At 35.8% G+C, this 12,500-nt stretch overlaps 1 protein-coding gene across 6 annotated transcripts in view; it reads left to right on the top strand.

Moving 5' to 3' along the window:
• LOC106872464 (chordin-like protein 2) overlaps window positions 1-12,500 on the top strand; it is a 134,069-nt gene that overhangs the window by 46,014 nt on the left and 75,555 nt on the right. For 4 of the 6 annotated variants that reach the window (XM_089348531.1, XM_089348529.1, XM_089348530.1 and 1 more), the window contains exon 1: window positions 1-384. This exon is cut by the window's left edge and continues 148 nt beyond it. In XM_089348531.1, the coding sequence (XP_089204657.1) occupies window positions 383-384 (2 nt within the window). In that variant the 5' untranslated portion in view covers window positions 1-382. The remainder of the gene's footprint in view (window positions 385-12,500) is intronic. The other 2 variants (XM_089348528.1, XM_089348527.1) reach the window with 1 other exon arrangement.

Below are 12,500 nucleotides of genomic sequence, written 5' to 3'. Positions count from 1 at the left end.
TCACAGCTACAACACGGCAACACTTCTTCACCCCTACACAAACAGAGCTTTATAATAATCAGTAACAGAGACTTCTCCAGCACAGCTGTTTCAAACTACAAGTCTTTTACAACTCGTAGTATTTTTCCAACTGCATTTGCCGGTGGCGTTATTATTATTATTATTATTGTTGTTGTTGTCTATTCCAACTTGGCGCTGTTGATAGTTTTGTAAATCTTTTTTTTTTTTTTTTTTTTTTCAATTATTACCTGTGTTCTGTGTATGTAGATAGATCACTTGGCAACCACACGGACAATTTTATCTTCGTCACTGGATGTCTTTTATCACGTGCTGTTGTCATCTCTAAATATTGCCGGGTCCAGACCGGATTATAAAAAAAAAAATGTAAGTTATTTTATTACAAATCTCTCTCTTTCTCTCTCTCTCTCTCTCTCTCTCTCTCTCTCTCTTTCTCTCTCTCTTTCTGACTGTGCTTGATTATTTTTTATATGTATTTTGTAAAAATCCCGCCTCTTTATAACCATATGTACATATATACATATAAGCAAATTTGTATGAGTAGAGTTTGAATGTTTCGATACATGCATGTATGTAGAAATGAATGGATGTATAGTTACGCAAAATATTATTTAATATATGCTATGCACAATCATTTCCTTAAGTACCTTCCCGTCAATGTATTACACGCCATGCAAACGTGCGATTTTAATGATAATGTTTTATATTTCAGTTGGTTATATTTACTCCTTTTTTCTTTTCGTTTTGCAATTTGTTGTTTATTTGTATTATACATTCTTGTTTGTATTTTTGTTAACCTTACACGTTATCCTCTCCAGTCCCCCCCCCCCCCACACACACACACTCACAGAACAGACACATTCGACATGTATTTACAAATTTCAGTAATAATCAAAACAATATTAACGCTTATGTATTTGATGACCATTTCCAAATATAACAGAATACAACTCCATAGCTTAAAGCCAGATTTTGGAAAAGAGAAAAAAAAAATAGCAGACGATGTATCTTCATTGATCTGGTCATGTTTTTTTTTTTTTGTTTGCTTCTGTTAAATTGTTTATGCTCGATTTTCCGCATTATGAAACGTTATAGTATTTTTTATTAATATCGTAACGAAGACTTCGTATTTTACTAGCAACAAAACTTTCTTAGCTTATAAACATTGTATAAAATCTTAGAAGGTTAAGGTTATCAGCAGGTAACGAAAATATATAGAAACTGCCACAGCATGAGAACAATGTAGATTGATGCTAGTTTTATAGCAAGTTGGATGCAGGGGACGGATGAGAGGGTAACGCTACTATGATAAACTAAATGAAAGAAATATTTAGCTTCATCTCTCTACATTCTTAACTGAAATTCCGCCACGGCTAACCTAACCAAGCATCCATGTCTTTGACGTTGATAAGCAGGCATACGTTGATTGCTTCATTCGGTCGGTGAGGTACATGTTATGGCTTTGGTCTTGAATTTCAAAACTTTCGATATTTTGAATACTTTAAAAAGTTGTTAAATAGTAAAAAGGGCATTGTGAGTTCAAATCCCGTCTGAGTCCTCCAAATAAATAATATCGTTTATCGGTTGAAATCGATTAAATCAACTGTGAACTGTCACCACCACCATACCCGGCAAATGTTTGGATGTTTAGCTAATGTCAGCTCCGGAAAGTTTTAAGCTTGTTATGAGAGATTGTAAACGTAGTATTTCTAAAATAGTATATACATATTGTTATCTAATACATAGATGGGATAGGGTTAGGTCGCGAAAAAATATTTATGGCTCATTGGAAGTGATAAAGTTTCTTTTCACATGATTTCTTTTTTTCTAATAGGTGTTTGTTTTACATTATTTCATTTTTTTTTTTGTTAAAAATAAAATCTTATATAGCTACTTACTGTTCCGTTTTATTACATAAAACTAGCAGTCCCACGAGTTCTTTTTATGCTGAAAAAACTGTGTGGGTCACTGAAAGTGGTTTATATGTCGCCGCTTTTACTTTTTAGTTTTTGTTAATCAGCAGGTGAAGGTGATCTCAGTTAAAAAACATAAGTTTAACTATGTAGAAACTTTTATCTACAAGTGAAAACTAGCATTTCAACTGGTTATATGATCCAACTTTATGGATCTATTTTAAAACGGGGGCGCCAGTATTTTCGTAACGAAACACTTTGAAACTTGGGACACTGGTAGAATGTGTCATATAAAACATCTTTTACTCTTAGTCTTCTTAACAAAAAAAAGGAATTCGTAAGTTATTCCATGTTAAAGTTGTCGTATTTCTGTAATTTCAACCAATCACTGACGTCTATTCAGCTGAATAGAGTTACTGCTGGGCGGTCATAAAAATGTTATTCCCTGTGACATATTTCATCCGGTTTAATCGTAATTTATACGCATATATTGTTTATATAATAAACTAGCAGAAATACCCGGCGTTGCCCGGGTTAAAGAGAATAATGAAATCTAAAAACGCCGTCTAGACTACGCATCATCTTTATATATAGAGATGTATATACACACACGCACCCAAACACACGTATATATATGTATATCAATATAAATATATGAAAGTCAATGAAGTTTCGTAAAAGAAGGTGATCATGTACATACTTTCTTGCTGTTGTGATTATAACACCTCATTGTAAACTATGTTCCTTGTTTTCCCTTGTGGAGCATATACAAATAGGTTTTTTGTTGCTGCCCACTCTTGAGCAGCCAACATACAGTTGTCCATGTGAGAAGCAGGGCTCTTCCAAAAGAAGACCAGCTACAGACAGTGTTTGACCCTGATATTTGTTTATGGACATGGCAAAAGTCACACGAAGGGGGAATTGTAGTCTTCTGAATGTAAAAGGAATGTCTGCTCCTGATGGAGTAAGAGGAATTCTTGGAATAAAGACGACATCCCCTTTTGCACATCCAGAAAGAATGGTAGCCTCGATAACGAGTGACATCATTTTCTAAATAATGCTCATCTGTTATGTTCGGGTTAAAATTTCATCAACATCAAAAATATATGAATTTTCATGGGAGTTATGGCCGTTATGCAAAGAATATAATTTCCAAATTTCATAAAGATCCATTCAGTACTTTTGACATAGTTTTGGATAAGAAAACAAATGACTAATGTGTGTGTTTTTGTGCATGTGTATGTGTGTGTGATGGGTGTATCTATGTATAGATATCTGTATGCATGTATATATGTATATATGTGTACATATTACATGTACATCTATATATATATATATACATCTACACATATGTATACATATACATGTATGTATAGATCTATATATATATATACATATACGTGTACATCTATATGTATACATATACATCTCTCTCTTTCTCTCTCTATCTTTCTCTCTCTCTCTCTTTCTCTCTCTCTCTCTTTCTCTCTCTCTCTTTCTCTCTCTCTCTATCTCTCTCTCTTTCTCTCTTTCTCTCTCTCTCTCTCTGAAAGTATCTGTCATTACAGTATCGAAATGGTGTACATATACATGTATATGTATACATATACATCTCTCTCTCTCTGTCTTTCTGTCTCTCTCTTTCTCTCTTTCTCTCTCTGTGAAAGTATCTGTCACTATAGTATCGAAATGTGATTGTTTCAGTTAGTGGAATAGTTTCATTTTTAAAGTGAAAGTATTTGACATGAGTGTTTTTGTTTCACTTTTGACACGTAATACTTAAATAGTGGAGGAGATATTATGTTGCCGTGTGCTCGAACTCTGCAAGAAGTTAATAATTTTTTTTTTGACTAAAACACAACTGGAACCCTAAGTAAGGCATGTGTAAAATTTGAATGAAATTGGTTGCGTAGTTCTCGAGTTTTAGGGATTCACACAGACAGACAGACAGACAGACAGACAGACACACATTCTCATTTTTATATATATAGATTACGCTGTGCGTATCTATGTGTGTAACAATTTTGGAGTTCGGATTCTCGAGTTAGGGTTAGTTTTAGGGTTAGAGTTAGGGTTACGGTTACGGTTAACAGTGTAGTTAGGGTTAGGGGATTAATACGATATACACCGTTACAGCGCTAACTGTTTTCAACTGAATAGACGTCAGTGATTAGTAGAAATGATCGAAATAAGACAATTTTTTACATGAAATAAATTCGAATACAAAAATATTTTTCTGTTCTATAACACAAAATAGATAAGTATACGAAGTTTGAAAGTCTTTCGGTACCAAAAACACTACATAAAACATAAATGAAAACTGGCTCCCCTGTTTTAAAATAGATCCAAATTTATTACTCGTGTATTTGGTAGTTTGACAAATGTAGTGTATGATAGTTAAATCTATTGACAGACGTAGTGTATAATAGTTAAATGTATTCGATACACACTGATTTAGCACTGAATTTATATTATCTACATTAAACTGTTGCGAAGTTGACATTTTAAAATAATACAGAACAAATAAACACACTGCTTTTGATGAAGACACTTCACTAATATCAGTAATAAATTGGAAATGAAATTTTCAAAGTACATAATTTCAAGTCCCCACTTTCTTTTTATCAGAGATATAAAGGTCAAGATTGTGGCAGAGGTGAATACTGGCGTGCAGTTTATCTTAATTTACCTATGGTGATAACCATTGATTCGTGCATACAGGAGAGAGTAGATTAGTTTCTCTGATTACAAACTGTCTCCAGTTACAGCTAAGAAATCTGATCAGCGTTATTTGACAAACTTTAAGAAATAGCATAGTACTATATTTTAAGAAATGCAGTCGGACTTATAGAAGTTTTGAAGTATTTTATTTGCTTTCTTTTTCTTTTCTTTTCTTTGGAATTAATAAATAAAAAGAAACGTGTAGATTTGATAATATTGACTGATGTTGGTTGAAACACTTCAGGTTTCCAAACTTGAAGCAGTAAAATGTTTTGAGCCTTTCTTTTATCTTTTACTTGTTTCAGTCATTAGACTACGACCATGCTGGGGTACCACCTTGAATAATTTTTAGTCGAATGAATCGACCCCGATACTTTTATTTAAGCCTGGTACTTATTCTATTGGTTTCTTTTGCCGAACTGCTACGTTACGAGGACGTAAACACACCAACACTGGTTTCAAACGGTAGCGGGGACACTCCGTCAGTTACGACGACGTGGGTTCTAGTTGATCCGATCAACGGAACAGCCTGCTCGTGTAATTAACGTGCAAGTGGCAGAGTATTCCACAGACACGTGTACCCTTAACGTAGTTCTCAGGAAGATTCAGCGTGACACAGAATGTGACAAGGCTGGACCCTTTGAATTACAGGTATTACACATTTTTGCCAGCTAAGTGAACTGGAGCAACGTTAAATAAAGGTTAAATAAAGTGTCTTGCTCAATGACACAAGGCGTCACCGAGAATTGAACTCATGTCCCTACGATTGTGAGCCGAATACCCTAACCACTAAGCCACGCGCCTTCACAGCAGGGGACAAACACATACACACATACACACACAGATATATATATATATATATATATATATATATATATATATATATATATATATATATATATATATATATATATATATATACGACGGGCTTCTTTCAGTTTCCATCAACCAAATCCACTCACACTGCTTTGGTCGGTTTGAAAATATAGTAGAAGACACTTGTGCCAGATGCAGCACAGTAGGGCTGAACCCGGAACTATGGAAGTTGGGAAACAAGCTTCTTACCACTAGATATTAAACGTAGTATATTTTAAATATAGCATCTATACTATTATTAAATATATAAAGAAAAGATTGTTAAATTTTGGATAAAATAGTTATGGTTCATTGCTTGCAACTTTATTTAAAGAGAGATAAACATACCTTTTCTTTCTTTTACTTTCTTTCCAAAGACAAGTTCGTCTTACACTATTTTATAGTTTGTTTTTATCAGTATTAAAGTGTAAACAACATCTTAACTATACCAACTTAGCGTCCTAATTACTATTATATCATCTTTAATATAAGTAAACTATCGGTCCAACGAGTCTGTTTCTAATGAAGAAATGCTAAAACTGCTTCACTCACTGAGAGTGGCTGTAATTCGCTACTTTTACTGTAGTTTCTGTTAATCAGCAGGTGATCATGTTCATTCGTCAAGTTCTTTTTATTTACAATTAATTAAACTGCGCTACGGTTGGATTGCCTTTAGATGAAGCTTAAAGGCCATGGAAGGATTTGTACTTACCATTTACAAACTCGTTAATTATTAAGCGGTAGTCACGCTTATCAAATTTTTATAAATTCAGAAAAATGTTCTGCAGTAAACAGGTTGTTAGTTAGTTGATGTTTAACCCGAGTCAGATAAACCGAGCACTTTCAATGTATCAGTCATTTTGGTACTGGATTCTTCATCGATAGATCGAAAGTTCGCATCTCATCAGGGATTGATGTGCAGGTATCATGAGGAAGACAAATTACCGCTGTTGTTTCTCAATCTAATTGGCACTCAACGGAGCAGCTTGCTCATGAAATTAACGTGCAAGTGGTTGAGTACTCCACAAACACACGCATCCTTAATGGAATTCTCAGAGAGATTCTGTATGACACAAGATGCAACAAGGTTGGCCCTTTGAAGTACCACTCCTTTTTGCCAGCTGAGTGGACTCGAGCAATGTGAAATAAAGTTTCTTGCTCAAGCACGCAGATCGTCGCCGTTTCTCAATCTCTTTTTAAAGTTAAGATAGGAAGCTCAGTTGATAAATTTCTGACTACCATGAAATCGTTTATTAACATTTTTGTGTTTTTTTTTTTTTAGGCTGCAGCCTACACATGGCTCACTGTGGTATATTTTCAGGACTATAGACCTTTTCTAAAATTTTGTTCCAAATTTAATGTATCTGCTGAGTCTTTAAGTAGGATGTAACTTTTAGATATTCTGTTGTGTCAGGTTTTATTTACATTTTGCTTATGTAACCATTACCAGTGATAGCAAATAATGGGTACTCGGAGATATTTTAACACGTAAGATATGAGATAATATACATGTGGGCTTTGGACAAATATCAGAAAAAAATCAAGTCGATCATTACAAAAAGGAGGATCTTGTTCAAAACGGGGGCACCAGTTTTCATTAATGTTTTATGTAGTGTTTTTGGTACCGAAAGACTTTCAAACTTCGTATACTTATCTATTTTGTGTTATAGAACAGAAAAAAATTTTGTATTCGAATTTATTTCATGTAAAAAATTGTCTTATTTCGATAATTTCAACCAATCACTGACAAGTATTCAGCTGTTTATACTTACTCCTTTGGCAGTTTAAGCGATGTAAAGCGTATTTAATCTCCATTTATAATTTCGTTAACATCTGCCTGAACTGTATGTGTTCAACATTTGCTTTTTTCATTTTCTTTCACGCGTGTTTATTTCGTTAACATCTGCCTGAACTGTATGAAAGGTTTATTAGCTACTGCCTAACTCTAACCCTAACCCTAACCCTAACCCTACTGCCAATATGCTTCAGCCATTTTTTGACAAGGAAATAATAATTTTATCACCGCCAGAATCGTTTGAGAATCGTTTGTTTACGTAGTCAGCACTTAATGTATTCGGCTGAATGGACGTCAGTCATAGGTTGAAATTACAGAAATACGACAACTTTAACATGGAATAACTTGCGATGTACGTTTTTTTTTGTTAAGAAGACTAAGAGAAAAAGATGTTTTATATGACACATTCTACCAGTGTCCCAAGTTTCAAAGTGTTTCGTTAAGAAAATACTGGTGCCCCCGTTTTGAACAAGATCCGTTGAATCCTGCTTTTGGCCGAAAGAATTGGATGTATTGAATGAGAAGGACGGACAGCTGAAGTATATTTGGTTAATAAAAAATAGAAAGACTGATAACATTTAGGAATATAAGAACAAGAAAATGGCTTCTACTTGGGTTCTTTGATGTGAGATATTTCTTTCTATAATAGGAACAAGGCCTGAAATTTGCGGCGAGCGAACTAGTTGTACATCGGTCTCTGTGCTCAGCAGGTACTTTTCTATCGACCTAGAAAGAATGAAAGGCAAAATCGACCTCGACGTAATTTGAATTCAGAATGTAATGAGTCGAAAGAAATGCCGCTAAGCACTTTGTCCGACATACTAACGATTCTTATTTCTTTATTGCCAACAAGGGGCTAAACATAGAGGGGACAAACCAGGACAGACAAAGGGATTAAGTCGATTACATCGAACCCAGTGCGCAACTAGTACTTAATTTATCGACCCCGAAAGGATGAAAGGCAAAGTCGACCTCGGCGGAATTTGAACTCAGAACGTAACGGCAGGCGAAATACCGCTAAGCATTTCGCCCGGCGTGCTAACGTTTCTGCCAGCTCGCCGCCTTTGTTTGGTGCATAATAATAATAAAGGCATGACCGAGTTAGTTTTGTTTATCTCCAGGTTAGTTTTTGGTGGAGTAGACCTATGATCAAATGACCCGTGATCACCTAGTCTTTTCAGGAGTACGTTGTAGTACGTTATCTCCTGGATCCTTTCTTTTTTTTAAAGATAGTAGTATGATATTTGTGGGAGTATAGATTCGGATACTATTTGTTTAACTCATGCAAACAAGTGCGGGCTCTCTCCGAAGTAGAAGTGTGAGGTGCGACAAAGTGCGGCGTTCTTTTAGGTTTAAGAGTAGCCATTTACTTCAAAGAAGAAGAACTTCTGCGAAGTAGAAGGATGAAGAAATAGGGAAGCACAACGATGTTTAAAGAGTTTGGTAATTTAGGGTATTGACTCTGGAGTGGTTTAACAAACTCACTGGGGTATCGATGATTAAATGGCTCAGCAAGAGCTATAATAGAAAATACTTGCCCAAGGTGCTGCACGATGGGCCTGAACCCGAAGTCACGTTGTTACAAAACGAGCTTCCTAACTACACAGCAATGACGGCACCGATGTGTGTATGTGTGTGTGTATGTGTGTGTGTGTGTGTGTGTGTGTGTGTGTGTGTGTGTGAGTGAGAGAGAGAGAGAGAGTGTGTGTGTGTGTGTGTGTGTGTGTGTACGAGGGTGGACTGAAAAGTTTATTGGCTGACCACGAAGGAGAGATGCAGAAAAAAAAGTTTAGCCCCCAACGACATTCATGCTGACTTGGTTGGTGCATTAAGGGATGACGTTCTAGCTTTATCAACAGCGCAAAAGTGGGCAACTGAATTTAGGAGGAGTCCTAAAGATGACCCAAATTCTGAACATCCTGCACTTGCTACCTCCGAAGAAAACCTTGATCGTGTTCACTGCATGGTGATGAATGACAGGCGATTGACTATAAATCAAATATCCAATGCTATGAGCATATCCCATGACTATAAATCAATTAGCCAATGCTAATAGCATATCCCGTGAGAGAGAGTTGAGAATATTCTGCACAAATAACTAAGCATGACGAAGGCTTCTGCTCGGTGGGTGCCACGTCTTCCGACGCCCGATCAAAAGCGCACCTATATATATATATATATATATATATATATATATATATATATATATATATATATATATAGAGAGAGAGAGAGAGAGAGAGAGAGAGAGACGTACTGTTTTAAAAAGCGCAGAAGTATCAGTAGCAGACGAAAAGCGTCCAGCAGCGACGGTGAAATTGCTAGATCTGGGATTTCTGCATATTTGCGCGTCTTTGGTATCTGGTATACACTTAAACAAATTTTATCTCTACTGATATGAATAAAACAGTGATTAACAAGTCAATAACGTTGCAAATAGCTGGCAGGCTGCGTAAAAATTCGTTATAAGCGGTAGAAGCAGTATTGGTTCAGAATAGCGTTCTGTATATCTACAGTCAATTTGTTCGGTTAAAACCCTTGACAACAGTCCAATGACTGAAAAATGTAAAAGATAAAAGATAATTTGATTATTCTTAAACACAGAAAAGAGAGAATCTTCTGTAGTTTAATTGTAGGGCGATTAGTGTTAGAATAAATAGTGAAATAGAATGTGTTAGGGTTTGGGGTGCAACAGGTGTGTGAATTATTCAGTAGGTTATGCGATCCCATTCCATGGCAGAAACTTGATTGGTTTCCTGTTTTAAATGGTTTAACGTAACCATTTGATCCTCGAGCACTTTTTACAGTTTACTTTATTGCGAGCATACTGACGAACCCCTTCCTAACCGGTCTAAACATAAGCTAGAGCATTAATTTCTTCTTCCTTTACTCCCACCAGTTTCGGATTTTCTGCAAAAGGTCGTAACCGATATCCTTCCTCTTTTGACGAAGCCTTTAAAAAATGGCTCATGAAAACTCCAGATGACACAACAAACATCTTTCTACTATAGACACAAAACCTGAAATTTAGGAGGAGGGTCTAATCGATTACATTGTCCCAAGTGCTGAATAGGATGAAAGGCAAAGTCGACCTCAGCAGAATTTGAACGCAGAGCGTAAAACTGGAAGAAATGCCGCTAACGATTCTGGCAGCATGGTACCTCTACTAACGTTGTTAATAACGAACTTTCCAATCAAACGATCATTAAAAAAAGGAAAACTCAGTGCCTGCTACATTTTTTAAGTGTAAAATATCAACAATGTTCTCCAACTTATTCTACTCGAAATATATTTCAGCCATAATAATAGCGATTAATTTGGATGAGTAGTTCATTAAATGTCTTTTTTTTTTAATTTTTGATCCAGTTTCAATCACATTGATTTCGTACTAAATATGCAATCTCACATATATTTTCTCTTTCTCTCTCTTTTAGTAAATATATATAAGGTGCTATACGCGTGAACGCTTATGTTTGCATCTATGTTTATTATATGTGGGAGTGTTTAAACTGGAACATGAAGAGTTGCTATGCTTTTCTAATCTTATTTTTGAAACTAAGAAACTTCCAATGTATAATGAATACTATGTAATTAATTTTACACGTTAATTATGCAGCTAATATTACATAGTAAGGGTAACATACACCAAAGGTTAACGTATTACACCTCCAGCTAATTGTCAGTGAGTTCATATCTGCTACAAACATTTCAAAATGGCTCTGATCAGGGTTTTTAAGTCAATGTTTCTCAATTCATTGTTGAGAATAGGTGCAACATTGACTTCAGAATGTGACCTCCAAAAGAATGTTGTTCTGTCGTGTCCGTAGTGAGACTTTGTATCCATTACATGTTTATTGAGTAATTCAATTAGAAAGCAGATACCGGCTTTTATTAACCCTTTTGTTCACAGTTAAATGTATATTGCTTACCACTCAGACAGTCAAAGGTCCCTCCTTAGCTCTCTGGACTCCGGATCAGTTACAAGCTAGACAGCTCTCTTCCTCATAAGCCCTGCATACAGGCACACTGGGCAGTTAAAGCAAGGGCAGTTATCACACACGTCTAGGTACCCAGTGATAATTTATGTAATCAGTGGTTGTTTATGTAGAGGCCCAAGCGTATTGATTTTCACCATGGGGTGGGGAACTTATGATACTATCAAGTTGACTTTGATAAGATATCGATAACTTCTGGTTACAATGTACATAATGCAGCTGCCTACGAAAATTCCTGTTACCTTCTCTAGGCCCACAGTTAAAGAAAAACTTATTAAATAATTAATACCTTCAACAGTTTTTTGTTGTTGGTGCTGTTTAGACCCAGGTCAGCCCTAAATAGGAAGACCTGTGATCAATGACGTTCGACCGTAAATATCCATGCTTTTTATGTGTATGGAAAACTATATTAGCCATTTCTGCTATTTTGATCTTTAAGAGTGTAGGGTGTGTGATTTGGAGAATATTTGTATATTATTTTTAACAAGTCAAGCAACTCTGCATATGCATCGAGAGGGTTGTCCTGAAAGTGGACACAACTTTTTTATTAACTGAATTAGGTCGTTCAAACTGCATATATGATAGAGTAAATCTTCTTCATTGCAAATGTTCTACTCAGCATAGTCTTTCTTCATCACAAGTGATATGATTGCACCATCATTGATCCTAACTCTCAAATCTCCTTTGAAAATATTTTGAAATTGCGCTGTTGTACCCATTTCTGCCCACTCTGTTGTCGAGGATGTGTGTGGTCTCACATTGTCATGGTGAATGTGAATCGTTTTCAGATACTTCTTCTAAGTCTTCCCTCCTCCTAATGGCTTTTCGAAACTTTTTTTGAATATCTCAATGACTCACTCGCTATTCACGAAACATTTACTTTCCAGAAAATCAAGACACTCTTATCATCCCCCAAAATAACCATCATGACTTTGTTTCGATCGCTGAATCTTGAATGTCTTGGGTTCTGGAGAAAAAAAAGTGAAACGTTCTTCAATGGACTATTCCTTCGTTTCCGGGTCATAAAGATGCGGCCAATGTTTCGTCCCATGTCAGTAGATTAGAAAAAAAAATCTTGTTTTTATTGGTTTCAACTTCTTCCCGTAGGTCAGAGCTGACTTACATTTTTCTCTCCTTCAAAGCAGGTGTCAACAGCCGAGGTACCACTTTGCACAGACTTTCCGATGCCCAAAGTCACTCTCT

Source organism: Octopus bimaculoides, chromosome 3, assembly GCF_046866305.1.
Source record: "Octopus bimaculoides isolate indiv1 chromosome 3, ASM4686630v1, whole genome shotgun sequence".
Lineage (NCBI taxonomy): Eukaryota > Metazoa > Mollusca > Cephalopoda > Octopoda > Octopodidae > Octopus > Octopus bimaculoides.
This window is presented reverse-complemented; position numbering and strand designations above follow the sequence as displayed.